Here is a 20667-nt window from a genome sequence, read left to right as displayed (position 1 = left end):
CATTGATCGCTTAAAGATGCTGTCGTCACTTAATGCGACAGTCTCCCTGGACTGATACAGCATGTTACTGCTTCATCAAATGTTACATTGCCGCCTTCGTTCCACTGATAGCTTACAGATGTTGTCATCACTTAAAGCTACCGGATACAGTGTGTTCCCCTTCATCACACAGGCTTTTAATTATTAGCATGCGTTCGATCAAGAAGAGGGATGACTTTATTCCTTGTAAAAGCCTGTCACGCACGGCGCACATACACGCCGTAAGACTGAAGTACATGATAGAGTACCGAATGATCTTCACATTAAGACTACGATTAAGGTCCAGGAGTGCTGTGTAAGTTCCTATCACGGAAACAGCCAATGCGGGTATAAGGTTAAGTACGTGACTGTGTGTGGTTTAAGGAAGACTGAGCATCTCGCGGTAATAGCAGGGCGGGGAGGTAGTGGCCTCCAAACCCTGTGTGTCAATGCACGGTACTGGGTGCACGGGCATTTAGCGCCAGAGGAACAACGCCCGTCCCCTTCCTGTGGCCTTTAAATGACGTCTGTCACACACTGAGCTGTCGGGGACACGGGGCCAATGTTGCGCCACCCTTCACAAATTTCATCGTGTCTGTGGACACATGTTTTGGCGTATCACTTTCTATGGGAGTGTTCGTGTTCAATCGTGTCGCGAGACTACCGTATCCGGCGTTCAACGCCGTGCCCGCAGAACATCATAGTGCGCATTGCCCACTCATTTGGTTGAGGATTGACGTTAGTGTATACTGCAGGAGAATATATTTGGTTGAGGTCAGGGTGATGCGACTGCACGGCGAAACCTTGCCCCAAGCAACAGGGCTCGAGTTGGTGCCGCCGGGAACCAGAACCGTGTGTTCTTCAGACAAGGCAACCGAGATTGAGTGTGATCTACTTACACTGTTCAATACACACATACTTGTCATATTACTGGCATAGAAACTGAGTCTTTGGACGGATCAGAAGTAAAAGCAAAATATCAAACTGATACGATATAAGAAAAGGACTAAGACGGAGCTTGGAACCAGCTGGCTCTGGACGGCGTGCTGAGAGAGAGAGAGAGAGAGAGAGAGAGAGAGAGAGAGAGAGAGAGAGAGAGAGAGAGAGAGAGAGAGAGAGAGAGAGGAGAGAGAGAGAGAGAGAGAGAGAGAGAGAGAGAGAGAGAGAGAGAGGAGAGAGAGAGAGAGAGAGAGAGAGAGAGAGAGAGAGAGAGAGAGAGAGAGAGAGAGAGAGAGAGAGAGAGAGAGAGAGAGAGAGATGCATTACCTGCAGAAATCACTGAGCGGCCTGGAGTCAAAGTTGGTGAGCAGCCTGACGGAGTCTGACGTGTTGAGGTGACGTCTGAAGCAGGTCTCCGTGGTGGGCGCTGCCCGCGTGATGCAATTCTGGTGCCGCGCGTACACTGAAACACACAGTGAAACACATTTAATTACTGAGTCTACTGCCGCGCGTACACTGAAACACACAGTCAAACACATTTAATTACTGAGTCTACTGCCGCGCGTACACTGAAACACACAGTCAAACACATTTAATTACTGAGTCTATCAATCAATCAATCAATATGAGGCTTATATCGCGCGTATTCCGTGGGTACAGTTCTAAGCGCAGGGATTTATTTTTTTTATTTTTATTTTTATTTTTTATGCAATTTATATCGCGCACATATTCAAGGCGCAGGGATTTATTGATGCCGTGTGAGATGGAATTTTTTTTTACACAATACATCACGCATTCACATCGGCCAGCAGATCGCAGCCATTTCGGCGCATATCCTACTTTTCACGGCCTATTATTCCAAGTCACACGGGTATTTTGGTGGACATTTTTATCTATGCCTATACAATTTTGCCAGGAAAGACCCTTTTGTCAATCGTGGGATCTTTAACGTGCACACCCCAATGTAGTGTACACGAAGGGACCTCGGTTTTTCGTCTCATCCGAAAGACTAGCACTTGAACCCACCACCTAGGTTAGGAAAGGGGGGGAGAAAATTGCTAACGCCCTGACCCAGGGTCGAACTCGCAACCTCTCGCTTCCGAGCGCAAGTGCGTTACCACTCGGCCACCCTGTCTACTGCCGCGCGTACATTGAAACACAGTGACACTGAGTAAAGCACAGTCCAACTGTTATGTGTGCAGCACGCGTGCTGCACGACTGTCGAACTGGTGCATTGCGTAAACTCAAACAGAAAGTGAAACACACAGTGCAATACCGTCAATTTGTGAATCTATTTATTTATTTTATTTTAATTTTATGCAATTTATATCGCGCACATATCTCAACCACGGATTGAAGGCGCAGGGATGTATTTATGCCGTGTGAGATGGAATTTTTTACACAATATATCACGCATTCACATCGGCCAGCAAACCTCAAGCCTATTAGGGCGAGCATTCACCTTTCACGGCCTATTATTCCAAGTCACACGGGTATTTGGTGGACATTTTTTTTTATCTATGCCTATACAATTTTGCCAGGAAAGACCCTTTTGTCAACCGTGGGATCTTTAACGTGCACACCTCAATGTAGTATACACGAAGGGACCTCGGTTGTTCGTCTCATCCGAAAGACTAGCACTTGAACCCACCACCTAGGTTAGGAAAAGGGGGGAGAAATATGCTAACGCCCTGACCCAGGGTCGAACTCGCAACCTCTCGCTTCCGAGGCAAGTGCGTTTACCACTCGGCCACCCAGACCACATTGCCGTGCGAACACTGAAACACGGTGAAATGCACAATGAAACACACAGTCAAACACACAGTCAAGTCTGTTGTATGGCATGCCTGAAATGCCAAAGAAGATTCACAACGCACTATATAAAAGGGGGAAGCCAAAGAACTCAATCAATCAATCAATCAATCAATCAATCAATCAATATGAGGCTTATGTCACACGCTTTCCTTCTTTGCCACTACTAAAGCAAACGTGTGCAAGATGTAGAGGTTACATGCCGAGTCTCAGTGATTATTAAAAATAATGGTCGAAGTTAGCGGATCATGAAAAATGCGAGCTTCAGCGAGCTTTTTCATGACCGCGAACTGAGACCATTATTTTTAATAATCACTGAGACGAGGTGTGTAACCTCTTTATTCCCCCTTTCTTCAGTTATTCAAAGAAAACAGGAGTTTTTGTGCGAAAGTTTGATCGAATCCGAATCACTCAACCAGTCAACCTGCGCAGGCGATCGATTAATGCGCGGTTGTATAGTTCCGTGCAAATCATTCCATTCTGTTAACACTTCTTGTCAGTTTCCCTGTTTTAGACTAAAATCAAGTACACAGATAAGCTGTTATTCTGCTGTGGCGGTAAAGGCAGATATTGTGTGTTCTGTTTATGTTTTAGTATCGCTAAAGATAATGTTCTTTCGTCAAATGGGACTAGCAGACGAACTTTTGCACCCGTGTTCCAACGTTAATTACTGTATGAAGTTCAGTTTTTTGGGGAAAATAGTGTATGAAACCGCTTTATGTTGTTTAAATTGATGAGATGTGTGCATTTGGTTGCGTGTGATCTGTTTATAAAATGAAATATTGTTGAAAACTGACCGTCGGATTGCAGTCAGTGTTGTCGAAGAAACTGCGTTAAAAGAAGGGGAACTACTCTTGTCGGCAAGAGTATGAGTTACTTGCCTTGGGAATTTGCTTGTGATGAACGGTGTGTGCACAGCAGATCTAGATTCAGAAAACAACCGAACTCATGGATTTTATATGGAGATTCATGTGTTCAGGCCTGTAGTTGTTAATTTAAATGCGGTATGTTTGTATTGTTTGCTCCAGAGATGTATATTTCGTACGTATAGAGCGTTCGGAACTTTTCAGTCGCAAAAGTAGTACCGAAACAGAACAGCTTCTCAACCCATTGCACTATCGAGGATTCAGGCTGTTGCTGGCTCGTTATTTGTTTGGTTGCTGGGTCATTATCGAAAAATAACTAGCTCTACAAGTTTACAGAGGTAAAGAAGCAGAGGGGGGAATAATGTATGTTACACGCTTTGGAGCATGTGCAAGAACGGATTCAAACTCGAAATCGTCCCTCCAAAAGCCCTAAAATGCATACACGACTTTTATTTCTCCTGCTGTTATCGTTTCTTCTCTTTACAAATTCTTCAACGCTGGGAATACTGAAAACGGCATCCCAGACGACAGTACTGTTTCCATACGCGAATTTAGCTGCCCTTGGAAAGTGGCTCGCTCAGGAGGCCTGTTAGTCTGAAACTGGAAGGACAGAGTTCTGAACATAGATGACAAAGATCCCGGAAAGAACAAACATTTCGCGGATGCAGACACAGAAAGACGTCATGAAGAATGCGATGCTTCAAAAGATACAGACTGTGACGTCATTCATAGTTGTTCGGTCACTTCCGTCAAAAAGTAGATCTCTCGACAATGGCTGCTCGTGTGACAGAGTTTTCTTCCACACTCGATTAGCTGATGTCTAACTCAGTCTCACGGCTTCGTTAGACAATCAACGTAATCTCGTGTGGAAGAAAACGTCTGTCACACGACCAAGTCTGAATAGCAGGTAATATCGCGCGTATTCCGTGGGTACAGTTCTAAGCGCAGGGATTTATTTATTTTATTTTATTTTTCTAAATGTTTTTATGCAATTTATATCGCGCACATATTCAAGGCGCAGGGCTTTATTTATGCCGTGTGAGATGGAATTTGTTTACACTATACATCACGCATTCACATCGGCCAGCAGATCGCAGCCATTTCGGCGCATATCCTACTTTTCACGGCCTATTATTCCAAGTCACACGGGTATTTTGGGGGTACATCACGAAGCGTCCCGGTATCGAAGCGTCCCAGTACCGAAGCGTCCCACTATAACGCGTCACAGGGGTACCGGGACGCTTTGGTTTCGGGACGCTTCGAGACGCTCCCGCGCAGTAGGGAACGAAGCGTCCCGGTACCGAAGCGTCCCGGTGCCGAAGCGTCCCGGTACCAGTCACCATGCACATGCCTGTAATTCACACAGAGCAATCACTTGGTCTTAAACGTGCACAAGACAAAAACTTTCGTGCCAGTCTGAAGAGTACTCGGGTCCAGCGCGAGCGTTCTTTATTACCCAAATGAACCCAAACAAACCCAAATTAACCCAAATGATACAATTTAAAAGTCGGAGGCAGAATTTTGGATAAAAAAAATTTCCGGGGGGGCATGCCCCCGGACCCCCCTAGAGGCTTAGGCGCCTTCGGCGCCGTCAACTATCTTCGCAGTCATTTTGTAACCCCCCACTCCAAAGTGAATTGATCCGCCCTTGGTCAAGGTTTAAAAAAAAAAAAAAAGTCCAAGTCCTGTGACGCGTTATAGTGGGACGCTTCGGTACCGGGACGCTTTGGTACCGGGACGCTTCGGTACCGGGACGCTTTGGTACCGGGACGCTTCGGTATTGGGACGCTTTAGTACCGGGACGCTTCGGGGTGTCCCCGTATTTTGGTGGACATTTTTTATCTATGCCTATATAATTTTGCCAGGAAAGACCTGTTGAAAGAACTGTTATCATTCAGTCAAAGACATGCGGCTTCTGCCACGGAATCACTGATATTCAGTTGTGATCGCATGAGCTGTTCGTCAACATCAAAGCGTACTGCTACTGAACCTTTATCTCCGTTTTATTTGCAGCACTCGCCACGGCGAAATGAGTGTTATTGTGTGCCAAACAGCAATAACCACACCCACACTTCACGCTGCTGGTCGTGCAGGCTGCGTTGCTTGTGATGTTATGCCTTCTTATTGACCGCACTGAACGTTAAAAACAGGTAGGCAAGCAGACAGACCATTTGCAGAGAAAAAGGTAATAACAAAGCACAACTGATGTGTAGCTAGTTTGCAACGAGGGAGTCTCCAGGAGATTCTTCCAGTACACTGTCAGTTTGTGTGTGCAAGGGACATACTCGTTTTTGAATATATATTTGACATGTTGAAAATGACCTCTAGGCAAAACAAGAAATTCCTCCGATAGGAACTACACCCCCGTCAAAGGGAAATAACCTTCTCAGTTGGTGGCAGTGAGAATGGTTATTTCCCTTTGACCAACGGGGGTGTCCGTCTATACCAGGCCTTGTATAATTTTAATCCACCAATAACTCCCTAACCGTGTGTTTGACTGGTCCCAATTTTTGTAAGGACCGTCTCAGGAATGTATAGAACCTGTTCACCAAGTTTGGTGACGATCGGTCCGTTCATTCTTGAGATCTACTTGCGAACACAAACACATCGAGTGAAACCTATACACACCCCTATACCGGGGGTGTAAAAAAGTTGCCAGGTGCGAGGGCCCCAAAGGGGGGGTATCATCACGATCACGGGAAGGGAAATTTTAGCTTTCACGATCACAGTTACCTTGATTTTTGTTTTCACGATCACAAACACCTTGACGAATAGAGGATCACAGAGGGATAAAGCTGTGAAAAATGTACGTTGAAAATAAAATGCTTTGCAATAATGCCCACCACGATCACGAAAACAAATGACGATCACGATCACGAGACTTGATTTTTTTGTCATCACGGATCACGGGCAAAGTCCCATCACGATCACAGAAATGGAAATTTCGGCAATCACGGTCACAGAAAGGTCAAAAAACGCCAATCACGATCACGATTTAAAACCCTTTGGGGCCCTCAGGTGCGCCTCAGTGATTTTGCAGTGCTCCGAACATAAAACTAATGATTACAAACACATCCAGCAAACATTCTTACATGTAGGAACATTCGAAATAGGATTCAAGAAGCCAACACATTCTTCAGGGAAAACGATTCAGTCCCGCTTCTCAATGATTTAACAGAAAGCAGGAGATCAAAGGTAAGACAAATTTTGCAGTCTGAAAGGGAGGTAATCTCATCAAAACGGCAAGGGAAGGCGACTCGATCGGGCAGGCGTCTTTTTACCGCATCGCAATGAAAGCGCGAGGAGCGCGCCGCACGTGGCATGTAATCGTCAAACAGCATGTCAATGTTTGCCTGCCAACAGACAACACAGGGCGCCTCTGGCTTTACCGTTAGCTCCCTCCTGCCAGCAGCTCTTTTGTTGTCAATTTTTCGGGTCTTTGAGGAGCTGGTAATTAGCAGCTTAGCGCGTGCCCAGTGTTGTTGTGAGCGTGTAGCGGGCCGGCGCGGTGCGGGCTGAAGAGATGTTGATTAGCACTCGTCGTGTCAATAGACACCGCACGGGTCACTGCCGCCTTGCCTTCCGCATCGCTTCTGGATAAGCTGGAACGGGATGGGAAGGGGTGGAGAGAGAGAGAGAGAGAGAGTTTGCTGTATCATATCAGTCTACTGCTCTGAGGTGGAGTGAGCAGGTGTAAAAACACCAAAAAACAACCTCAAATCCCGTAAAGCAAGGGGGTTGGATCAACTACTTTGGGGTGTGCACGTTAAAGATCCCACGATTGACAAAAGGGTCTTTCCTGGCAACATTGTATAGGCATAGATAAAAATGTCCACCAAAATACCCGTGTGACTTGGAATAATAGGCCGTGAAAAGTAGGATATGCGCCGAAATGGCTGCGATCTGCTGGCCGATGTGAATGCGTGATGTATTGTGTAAAAAAAAATCCATCTCACACGGCATAAATAAAGCCCTGCGCCTTGAATATGTGTGCGATATAAATTGCATAAAAAAAATTAAATAAATAAATCAATCTCTGCGCTTAGAACTGTACCCGCGGGATACGCGCGATATAAGCCTCATATTGATTGATTGATTGGAACATAGAAATGAATCAATGAAACAAAAACACACAAACAAACAAAACAGGTATCGTGTCCATGTTGGCCCGATAGTAAGAGCTCCTTCTTCTTCTTCGTTCACTCATGTTTTTAGCACGAGTGGATTTTTACGTGAATGACCGTTTTTACCCGGCCATCATTCAGGCCGCATACGCCGATTTCGGGGGAGGCATGCTGGGTATTTTCGTGTTTCTATAACCCACCGAACTCTGACATGGATTACAGGATCTTGTGCTTGCGTGTACACACGAAGGGGGTTAATCACTAGCAGGTCTGCACATAAGTTGACCTGGGAGATCGGAAAAAAAATCTCCACTTTTAACCCACCAGCTAGCGGCAGCGACCGGGATTCGAACTCACGACCTCCAGATTAGAAGGCCGACGTCTTACCACCACGCCACCGCGCCCGTCGATAGTAAGAGCAACAAAGAGCCTGTACTCATCTCCTGCAGTGTCGCGTTGCTTAGTGTCACCTGCATTGGCTGCAGTGTCGCGTTTCTTAGTGTCAACGGCATAGGATGCAGTGTCGCGTTTCTTAGTGTCAACGGCATAGGCTGCAGTGTCGCGTTTCTTAGTGTCACCGGCATAGGCTGCAGTGTCGCGTTTCTTAGTCTCAACGGCATAGGCTGCAGTGTCGCGTTTCTTAGTGTCACCGGCATAGGCTGCAGTGTCGCGTTTCTTAGTGTCACCGGCATAGGCTGAAAATCGCGAGGGCTGGAGGTGACCGGGCAACCCATCTTAACGACCACATCACTCCGCTCGCTGCCACCACAGCAATGACGATAAAACTTCTCCTCCAACGGTACGTTCAACGCACCCAGTGCGCTAATATTATTTTTACACCGTGCCGATACCAAAGGCAGTGGGAGTAGTTAGATAGAGAGGGGGTGGGTGGAGAGAGAGAGAGAGAGAGAGAGAGAGAGAGAGAGAGAGAGAGGAGAGAGGAGAGAGGAGGGAGGGAGGGAGGGAGGGGGAGGAGGAGGGAGGAGGGAGGGAGGGAGAGGAGAGAGAGAGAGAGAGAGAGAGAGAGAGAGAGAGAGAGAGAGAGAGAGAGAGAGAGAGAGAGAGAGAGAGAGAGAGAGAGAGAGAGAGAGAGAGAGAGAGAGAGTATCATCACCATAGTCATCGTCGCCGCCGCAAACAAGTAAGTGGTGGGTAAAGTAGAAATAATCCACAGCAAAAATTATGATCAGAACGAAAACCTTCAAAGAAACGGCAGAATATGAAGGACGTAGTTTGCTTGGACAACAACGAACAAACTTGGCCCATTTTACAGACGAGAATGCATATTGTTACTGAGGAAAATCGACATTTCAGCTTGCAGGCAACGCAGACAGGCCAAGCAATCGCTTATAGTGCCAGCGTCTGTCCTTTTCATTGAAGTAAATCAACTGTAATCTCAAGTTTACGACTTTGCCACGTTGGGAAAACGCAATTGTGAAGTGCGAAGATTCTCCATGCAGTTCCTTAGAACTTTTATTGCGGTCAGACCGTCATCGCCCAAACCAGTGGCTTAGTGTAAACGAATATTTGTGGCACAGGAAGACCCCGTCTGGGATATGCACAGTGAGCAAAGCCGAAACGAAGTGTGTCACATTGTATCAACGGTCACGTCAGAAGTCTTGCACTGTACGAGGACATTAAGCAGCATGTTTATTTCTTTCTCTTTCCGACAGACCTGACATTCGCCAGTTGTGTCCCTTTAAAGCAGACGACCGACTAAGGCGGAGAATGAACGACTTGATGGCGAATTGGACGGCAAGGGAGATAAACTGCTCGATGGTGGATAGGAAAGGGGGATAAACGATGGGCAATATGTGCAAAAAGACACCCAAGGGTGTGATCCTTTGGGGTCGAGGAGGAGGGTGGGGGGGGGGGGGGGTGCGATGGAGGAATCCAATGGACCAGACAGTTGAACAAATCGATGGGAGTGATGGCGGGACTGAAGTCTGCACACCGACACAACACTTCCCGACCTGCAGGCGCTACTCTCGCTCAGACGGGTCCACAGGGGCTGGGTGGAGTCTTCAAGACCACAGGAGTACTAGCTAGACTTATTTGTTTTTGTCTGCACATCCGCAGGGTGCAATATGGAACTTATTGACGGGCGCTGTGGTGGGATGGTAAGACGTCGGCCTCTTAATCGGAAGGTCGAGGGTTCGAATCCCGGCCGCGGCCGCCCGGTGGGTTAAGTGTGGAGATTTTTGCGATCTCCCAGGTCAACTTATGTGCAGACCTGCTAGTGGCGTAACCCCCTTCGTCTGTACACGCAAGCACAAGACCAAGTGCGCACGGAAAAGATCCTGTAATCCATGTCAGAGTTGGGTGGGTTATAGAAACACGAAAATACCCAGCATGCTTCCTCTGAAAGCGGCGTATGGCTGCCTAAATCGCGGGGTAACAACGGTCCTACACGTAAAATTCCACTCGTGCAAAAACACGAGTGTACGTGGGAGTTTCAGCCCACGAACGCAGAAGAAGAAGAAGAAGAAGAAGAAGAAGAAGAAGAAGAAGAAGAAGAAGAAGAAGAAGAAGAAGAAGAAGAAGAAGGAACTTACTGAATGGTATCTCCAACAATATCTCTTACTAGCAATACGAGCTAAAAACTACTAAAATGCAAACAACTCTGTTTACAAATGAAATTGTTGTGTGGTATGGTCACGTCCACTACAAAGCAATGGACATACCAGCAATATAATGTCTGAACAATAAGCTGCATCGCGTTAGGAAAAGGCCGACTTACACACAAAAAGGCAGCTGCATTTCAACGCGAAGGTCAACTTGGCTGTTTCTCATTCGCCTACCCACCCTCAGTTCCGGACAGACATTCTGAAGGGACGTTAAAAACAATAACCAACCAACCGACCCCACCCACCCCCTTCCCTTCCCAAGAGGCGGTGTAGGCTTGACTGACGTAATAAGGTCTCATCTTTCCGCCGTGTTTGCCAAGCTTTTCGCAAGCTTCTAGTCTTCTATTTGACTTATCCCGCAAAACGCAAAACGACCCAGGCAAACTCTCGCTAAACGTCTCCTATTGCATCGTGACACAAACACTGATCGACTCCCAAGCTAGTTGTTTAAACATACTAATGGGCACAGAACACATAACACGGGACTTCACCTCAAGTTGCTCGTGCGGTGTCCATGGCAAGGACGTCTAATAAGATTATGGCGGAGCGGTGGACAAACAGTCAATATAAACTATGACAGGGGGACATAATTCGTGCTTTCATTTCACTAACACCAGAACGATCAACTTTCAGCACTGCCCAGAAAACTTGCTGAGAAAGCAAGGTGGCCGTTCCAGCAAGGTGGCCGTTCCAGCAAGGTGGCCGTTCCCAGTCCTCTGGAGAATTGCTTCCCTGTTGGGTAGTTCTGTCAACGTCATACATGTACCTGGACAGAAACGCGATCATTTGGCTGGGAAAAGAGGAAGCTCGAATAAGCACTATTTCAAAGCCATTCTTTCCGACTTGTAGAGTCCTTGGAAGCCAAATGAGATTATCGGTTGAGAAAGTTGACAAATGTCAGTGCTGCTACCCCAGGGGAAAACCAAACTGTACTAAACCAAACGAAACTAACAAATAAGTTCAAGAACATAAATATATATGAGTAAACAAGCTGACGAACACCTTCAAGCACACCTTAAAATATCCTGTCGTTGTTACACGCAAACAGACACACAAAACAACAAACAAAACAGAGCGTTATGTTAACCAACCTTCAAATATCCTGTCGTTGTTACACTTACACGCAAACAGACACACACACAAACAAAATAAAAAACAAAAGAGAGTGTCACTTTTACCAACCTTCAAATATCCTGTCGTTGTTACACTTACACGCAAACAGACACACACACAAACAAAATAAAAAACAAAACAGAGCATTGTTATATGTCAACCAACCTTCAAAGATCCTGTCGTTGGCACAGAGGGAGTCCAGAGCGGTCTCTGCCCCCTTCAGGTTCCTCATGGCTTCCTGGATCCGGTTCTTGTCGCCGGGACACCGCTCCTTGAGGCCCTCGATACACTGCATGGCCTTCATGTAGGAACTGGGGAGTAAAAAAGGTCAAGGTCAAGGTATTCCCATAACCGTATTTGATCGTAGGGGAGAAAGATGTTAGATATATCAACTTTTCTTGGGCTAGCTTTATGAGGGCGGTGCCCATCTCCTCTCCCTCGCTGCGTTCGCCTTCCCCGATCCTAAATAGGGTCAGGTACCCATTTCCAGCTGGGTGGACTGGAGAGCGCTCTGAAAAATCGGGTACTTGTATTCTCCCAGGGTGGGGGACAAACCCATGACCTCCAGCGTGAGAGACAAGCGCTCCAATCGCTGTGCCACCCCGGCTTTCTACTGGCGAGTAAACACACACATTTTGTTACAAAAACGTTGCGAAATACACCATCAACTTATAAATCGAAAGCAAACGAATGGCGACAACCGATGTCGACCCTTTTCAACTATGTAACTGTCATATATCTGTTCAAACGAGCACTAGACTGACTCATTTGTGTTCCAATGTCATGCAAGTCTTGTTTTGTTTTGGCTGTTCTGATTTTTAGAGGATTTTTACGCGGGAACTTTGGTTTTGTCAATTTAATTTTTTAATTTTTTTTTTGGGGGGGGGAGGGGGAGGCTGTGATCTAGGTTCCACTGTACAAACACTACCTAATGTAAAATCCATCTGTTGGTTGATTATTGTAGGGGAATGGATGGCCTTTCGTTTGCTCTCTAACTTGTTTTACAATAAACGGATAATCACAAAGATGTGCTCATTAACGTATCTGCCTAGTTGTTTTGTTTACGACGAGTGCCCGCTTCATCACACAGCGGTGCTCGGTGACAGCGGTCATTTCAAGATCACAGCTGACACACGTCAACTGTGACGCAACGCCTTGACATTGCCACGTCACTGTCAAGATGACGCAGGAGATAAAAACAAAGCTCTGTTCACAGTCAACCTGCTGGCAACTCAGTTCTCCAGCCCGCGTTGATTGGCTACCCGGCTCTTAGAAAGAGACAACAATAAGCATGTTGCTTGACGCCCTCACGACAGGTAATATAGGGGCATAAATATATAGTAGAGACTCCTTGGCAATGATATACATCGCTGTTACTGGCCGCTGGCTACAATCGTCACAGGTGTCCACTGCATACAGTACGACTTGGGTGCAGAGTGGTCAGACATAGTCTGTATACTGTTGCTGACCGCTCCATTCATCATCGTCACCTCGAGTGGACACAAAGGACCGGACAGTACAGTCCGCCTCGCATCGTCTTAACATGAAGTGGACACAAGGGACTGAATATCATAGTCACCTCACCCCATCTCCTACTGTCGTAACATGAAGTGGACACAAGGGACTGACTATCATAGTCACCTCACCCCATCTCCTACTGTCGTAACATGAAGTGGACACAAGGGACTGACTATCATAGTCACCTCACCCCATCTCCTACTGTCGTAACATGAAGTGGACACAAGGGACTGACTATCATAGTCACCTCACCCCATCTCCTACTGTCGTAACATGAAGTGGACACAAGGGACTGACTATCATAGTCACCTCACCCCATCTCCTACTGTCGTAACATGAAGTGGGCTCGTGGGACTGACTATCATAGTCACCTCACCCCATCTCCTACTGTCGTAACATGAAGTGGACACAAGGGACTGACTATCATAGTCACCTCACCCCATCTCCTACTGTCGTAACATGAAGTGGACACAAGGGACTGACTATCATAGTCACCTCACCCCATCTCCTACTGTCGTAACATGAAGTGGACACAAGGGACTGACTATCATAGTCACCTCACCCCATCTCCTACTGTCGTAACATGAAGTGGACACAAGGGACTGACTATCATAGTCACCTCACCCCATCTCCTACTGTCGTAACATGAAGTGGACACAAGGGACTGACTATCATAGTCACCTCACCCCATCTCCTACTGTCGTAACATGAAGTGGACACAAGGGACTGACTATCATAGTCACCTCACCCCATCTCCTACTGTCGTAACATGAAGTGGACACAAGGGACTGACTATCATAGTCACCTCACCCCATCTCCTACTGTCGTAACATGAAGTGGACACAAGGGACTGACTATCATAGTCACCTCACCCCATCTCCTACTGTCGTAACATGAAGTGGACACAAGGGACTGACTATCATAGTCACCTCACCCCATCTCCTACTGTCGTAACATGAAGTGGACACAAGGGACTGACTATCATAGTCACCTCACCCCATCTCCTACTGTCGTAACATGAAGTGGACACAAGGGACTGACTATCATAGTCACCTCACCCCATCTCCTACTGTCGTAACATGAAGTGGACACAAGGGACTGACTATCATAGTCACCTCACCCCATCTCCTACTGTCGTAACATGAAGTGGACACAAGGGACTGACTATCATAGTCACCTCACCCCATCTCCTACTGTCGTAACATGAAGTGGACACAAGGGACTGACTATCATAGTCACCTCACCCCATCTCCTACTGTCGTAACATGAAGTGGACACAAGGGACTGACTATCATAGTCACCTCACCCCATCTCCTACTGTCGTAACATGAAGTGGACACAAGGGACTGACTATCATAGTCACCTCACCCCATCTCCTACTGTCGTAACATGAAGTGGACACAAGGGACTGACTATCATAGTCACCTCACCCCATCTCCTACTGTCGTAACATGAAGTGGACACAAGGGACTGACTATCATAGTCACCTCACCCCATCTCCTACTGTCGTAACATGAAGTGGACACAAGGGACTGACTATCATAGTCACCTCACCCCATCTCCTACTGTCGTAACATGAAGTGGACACAAGGGACTGACTATCATAGTCACCTCACCCCATCTCCTACTGTCGTAACATGAAGTGGACACAAGGGACTGACTATCATAGTCACCTCACCCCATCTCCTACTGTCGTAACATGAAGTGGACACAAGGGACTGACTATCATAGTCACCTCACCCCATCTCCTACTGTCGTAACATGAAGTGGACACAAGGGACTGACTATCATAGTCACCTCACCCCATCTCCTACTGTCGTAACATGAAGTGGACACAAGGGACTGACTATCATAGTCACCTCACCCCATCTCCTACTGTCGTAACATGAAGTGGACACAAGGGACTGACTATCATAGTCACCTCACCCCATCTCCTACTGTCGTAACATGAAGTGGACACAAGGGACTGACTATCATAGTCACCTCACCCCATCTCCTACTGTCGTAACATGAAGTGGACACAAGGGACTGACTATCATAGTCACCTCACCCCATCTCCTACTGTCGTAACATGAAGTGGACACAAGGGACTGACTATCATAGTCACCTCACCCCATCTCCTACTGTCGTAACATGAAGTGGACACAAGGGACTGACTATCATAGTCACCTCACCCCATCTCCTACTGTCGTAACATGAAGTGGACACAAGGGACTGACTATCATAGTCACCTCACCCCATCTCCTACTGTCGTAACATGAAGTGGGCTCGTGGGACTGACTATCATAGTCACCTCACCCCATCTCCTACTGTCGTAACATGAAGTGGACACAAGGGACTGACTATCATAGTCACCTCACCCCATCTCCTACTGTCGTAACATGAAGTGGACACAAGGGACTGACTATCATAGTCACCTCACCCCATCTCCTACTGTCGTAACATGAAGTGGACACAAGGGACTGACTATCATAGTCACCTCACCCCATCTCCTACTGTCGTAACATGAAGTGGACACAAGGGACTGACTATCATAGTCACCTCACCCCATCTCCTACTGTCGTAACATGAAGTGGACACAAGGGACTGACTATCATAGTCACCTCACCCCATCTCCTACTGTCGTAACATGAAGTGGACACAAGGGACTGACTATCATAGTCACCTCACCCCATCTCCTACTGTCGTAACATGAAGTGGGCTCGTGGGACTGACTATCATAGTCACCTCACCCCATCTCCTACTGTCGTAACATGAAGTGGACACAAGGGACTGACTATCATAGTCACCTCACCCCATCTCCTACTGTCGTAACATGAAGTGGACACAAGGGACTGACTATCATAGTCACCTCACCCCATCTCCTACTGTCGTAACATGAAGTGGACACAAGGGACTGACTATCATAGTCACCTCACCCCATCTCCTACTGTCGTAACATGAAGTGGACACAAGGGACTGACTATCATAGTCACCTCACCCCATCTCCTACTGTCGTAACATGAAGTGGACACAAGGGACTGACTATCATAGTCACCTCACCCCATCTCCTACTGTCGTAACATGAAGTGGACACAAGGGACTGACTATCATAGTCACCTCACCCCATCTCCTACTGTCGTAACATGAAGTGGACACAAGGGACTGACTATCATAGTCACCTCACCCCATCTCCTACTGTCGTAACATGAAGTGGACACAAGGGACTGACTATCATAGTCACCTCACCCCATCTCCTACTGTCGTAACATGAAGTGGACACAAGGGACTGACTATCATAGTCACCTCACCCCATCTCCTACTGTCGTAACATGAAGTGGACACAAGGGACTGACTATCATAGTCACCTCACCCCATCTCCTACTGTCGTAACATGAAGTGGACACAAGGGACTGACTATCATAGTCACCTCACCCCATCTCCTACTGTCGTAACATGAAGTGGACACAAGGGACTGACTATCATAGTCACCTCACCCCATCTCCTACTGTCGTAACATGAAGTGGACACAAGGGACTGACTATCATAGTCACCTCACCCCATCTCCTACTGTCGTAACATGAAGTGGACACAAGGGACTGACTATCATAGTCACCTCACCCCATCTCCTACTGTCGTAACATGAAGTGGACACAAGGGACTGACTATCATAGTCACCTCACCCCATCTCCTACTGTCGTAACATGAAGTGGACACAAGGGACTGACTATCATAGTCACCTCACCCCATCTCCTACTGTCGTAACATGAAGTGGACACAAGGGACTGACTATCATAGTCACCTCACCCCATCTCCTACTGTCGTAACATGAAGTGGACACAAGGGACTGACTATCATAGTCACCTCACCCCATCTCCTACTGTCGTAACATGAAGTGGACACAAGGGACTGACTATCATAGTCACCTCACCCCATCTCCTACTGTCGTAACATGAAGTGGACACAAGGGACTGACTATCATAGTCACCTCACCCCATCTCCTACTGTCGTAACATGAAGTGGACACAAGGGACTGACTATCATAGTCACCTCACCCCATCTCCTACTGTCGTAACATGAAGTGGACACAAGGGACTGACTATCATAGTCACCTCACCCCATCTCCTACTGTCGTAACATGAAGTGGACACAAGGGACTGAATATCATAGTCACCTCACCCCATCTCCTACTGTCGTAACATGAAGTGGACACAAGGGACTGACTATCATAGTCACCTCACCCCATCTCCTACTGTCGTAACATGAAGTGGACACAAGGGACTGACTATCATAGTCACCTCACCCCATCTCCTACTGTCGTAACATGAAGTGGACACAAGGGACTGACTATCATAGTCACCTCACCCCATCTCCTACTGTCGTAACATGAAGTGGACACAAGGGACTGACTATCATAGTCACCTCACCCCATCTCCTACTGTCGTAACATGAAGTGGACACAAGGGACTGACTATCATAGTCACCTCACCACATCTCCTACTGTCGTAACATGAAGTGGACACAAGGGACTGACTATCATAGTCACCTCACCCCATCTCCTACTGTCGTAACATGAAGTGGACACAAGGGACTGACTATCATAGTCACCTCACCCCATCTCCTACTGTCGTAACATGAAGTGGACACAAGGGACTGACTATCATAGTCACCTCACCCCATCTCCTACTGTCGTAACATGAAGTGGACACAAGGGACTGAATATCGCCGTCATAATCTTGGTCATCACCTGCAGTAGACACGAGGGACAGAATATCGCGCTGTCCAATCTCCTTCTGACTCTGTTTGAAGGCCGAACTTTCACACCGACACTGTGATTGACCTAGACGAAACTTGTTTAAAGCATGGCTATCGCCAAGTAAACAGAAAAACAAACCCACTTGCATCGGTCGCAGATATCCATATAGGTTGTCGCCTGACCATCTTGCCAAACAGCGAACGCACACTCAGCTAATAAGTCTTACATTGTTTCGATTTGTCTCATGCTTATTCTGTCTGTCTGTCCACAATAAAGACAATTGGGTCGATGTACTCGCATTTTGCCAAAAATGAAACATTCAATTACATATCTAAAACAATCTTTTTTTTATCTTGGATTTTGGCACGTTGGTCGCTTTTCTGTGTTTGTAATGTCAATGTGGAGAATCTTTTCGAGCTCGTGGCCCCGGATATAGTCTTGAGTCTAGCGTTTGAAAATGCCTGAACCCGAAGGCGGGTGCAACTTACACCTCTTGGTATTCGACCCTGGCGTTAGCAATTTTCTCCCCCCTTTCCTAACCTAGGTGGTGGGTTCAAGTGCTAGTCTTTCGCTGTGCACGTTAAAGATCCGACGATTGACAAAAGGGTCTTTCCTGGCAAAATTGTATAGGCATAGATAAAATTGTCCACCAAAATACACGTGTGACTTGGAATAATAGGCCGTGAAAAGTAGGATATGCGCCGAAATGGCTGCTATCTGCTGGCCGATGTGAATGCGTGATGTATTGTGTAAAAAAATTCCATCTCACACGGCATAAATAAATCCCTGCGCCTTGAATATCTGCTCGATATAAATTGCATACAAATTGCTTTAAACAAAATATATAAAAAAAAAAATCCCTGCGCTTAGAACTGTACCCACGGAATACGCGCGATATAAGCCTCATATTGATGGATTGATTGATTAATTCTGCGCCTAAGCTCTTTTTGTAACCAGAACAATGAATACTATTCTTAAATTCGGGAGTTTAAACATGGCCGACTCAGTCCTGTCTTGCCAGCTTTTGCTCAGATCCCACCTCGCAGCAAGTAGAAGCGCGGCGTAGTTACTTAGTTGTGATTGGATTGGGAAACACGATTGTCTCTCACCCTCAGGCCAGCGCTCCCCCAGTCGCGATAAGTCGGAGATACGTTAAAACGCCAAATGTCATTAGGGGTTACAGAACAGGTAAATTGATGCTGTAGCTAGGAGGTACTGTGGATTGGCAGAACGGCTTTTATGATGATGTCTTCCATTTTGGATTGAATGAAGCTTTTTCGTGGGATGTGTGTGTGCAGGGGTTAGGTGGGCGTGTGAGTGAGTCTTTGTGTGTGTGTGTAGCAGAGAGAGAGAGAGAGAGAGAGAGAGAGAGAGAGAGAGAGAGAGAGAGAGAGAGAGAGAGAGAGAGAGAGAGAGACAGACAGACAGACAGACAGACAAACAGAGACAGAGACAGACAGACAGACAGACAGACAAACAGTTTCGGGAGCACCCAGTCCAGAAACCCAACACAGCTGTGCCCACAGACAGACAGGTGAGCGAGTGACCACAACTGGTAGGTCCAAGAAAAAAGGTGAGCGAAACGACTGTTACATGGCCGTTATGTCCAGTGGAGGTCAGTTTCATGGTCACACAGCAGCTGACCAGTGCCCGCAATCCATAATGACCTCTGTGACACCGCTGGCAGCTGCATGACTTCTGCATAGGTTCATCGCTTTCACTGTAGCGGGTAGCACGTGTATGAGTTGACGTGTAGAGGTTATATTTTATCGTCGGTATTTTGATTCTTTTGTCGTTTTTCAAACGATGACAACGTTCGTCGTTTGGGACTTGTCATGATGGACGATGAACGAGAGAGAGAGAGAGAGAGAGAGAGAGAGAGAGAGAGAGAGAGAGAGAGAGAGAGAGAGAGAGAGAGAGAGAGAGAAAGAGAGAGAGACGGAGAGAGAGAGAAAGAGAGAGCAAGAGAGAGAGCGAGAGAGAGAGACGGAGAGAGAGACGGAGAGAGCCGGAGAGAGAGAGAGAGAGAGAGAGAGAGAGAGAGAGAGAGAGAGGAGAGAGAGTGTTTTTTAAGGATGCCACATAAAACCACAAAAAAAACATAAAACAGGCTTACAACTGCCGCAAAACACTGTACATTAAGGCAACATAAAACCCAAGGATGCAAAACATCACGCTGTGAGGCACAGAGAGACAAGGTGTTTACTTTTTACAGCGCGGAGTGAGGGTCGCTCAACAGGTGTGCTCAGGTGTGTAACACCGACCGTGAACTACAGGCAAGTCAGCGTCCACATCTACACTGCTGTACAGCACCTGACTGTTGCTAAACAGGTGTGGTCAGGTGTACCGCTGTGTTGCACCGGTCGTGAACTACACGTAAGCCAGTGTCAACATCTACACTTAGGAACCTTGACTACAAGTAAATGGCCAATGCATCACACCTATAATGTACCTACATCTTAACATGTTAAGTCAGGTGTAAAGGTGTCTGTAAAAAGGTCCATGACCCGCAAGCCATGTCCACACAGTCCACCTACAGTACCTGTACCTACCTGTTTTAACACCTCGCCCTCACCTGTCTCGCTTCCTTCACAAACACCTGGTGCGGAACTTGGGAGGGGGGGGGGGCGATCATGGGTGATGAGGGTGCAAGTTTGGAGATGGGACGTGGGAGTGGGGGAGGGGGAAGAGAAACAAATAAGGAGGATACCGGGAGGGGGGGGGGGGGGGGGGCAGATAGAAGATGTGTGAGTTTCGAAGAATAAGAGAAGACGGATAGGAGGGGGCTTGTGGGGTGGGGGGAGGGGGTGGTAATGGAGGGAGGGAAGGAGGGATGGATGGATGGATGGAGGGTTAAGGCTTATTCATGCATAATTATACTGTAAGAAATATAAGACAGCGTTGGTGAGGTATGT

The 20667-nt window shown here is 47.0% G+C and overlaps 1 protein-coding gene across 1 annotated transcript in view; it reads right to left on the bottom strand.

Moving 5' to 3' along the window:
* Window positions 1-20667, bottom strand: part of LOC138965183 (uncharacterized) — a gene marked incomplete in the record, with an annotated part of 64249 nt that overhangs the window by 9487 nt on the left and 34095 nt on the right. Inside the window, 2 exon segments of the mRNA XM_070337302.1 lie at window positions 1285-1420; window positions 11665-11810. Of these exon segments, the coding sequence (XP_070193403.1) occupies window positions 1285-1420; window positions 11665-11810 (282 nt within the window).

Source organism: Littorina saxatilis, linkage group LG4 (genome assembly GCF_037325665.1).
Source record: "Littorina saxatilis isolate snail1 linkage group LG4, US_GU_Lsax_2.0, whole genome shotgun sequence".
In the NCBI taxonomy this organism is placed as follows: domain Eukaryota; kingdom Metazoa; phylum Mollusca; class Gastropoda; order Littorinimorpha; family Littorinidae; genus Littorina; species Littorina saxatilis.
Note: the sequence above shows the minus strand (reverse complement) of the source record. Positions and strands in the feature narration are given on the sequence as shown.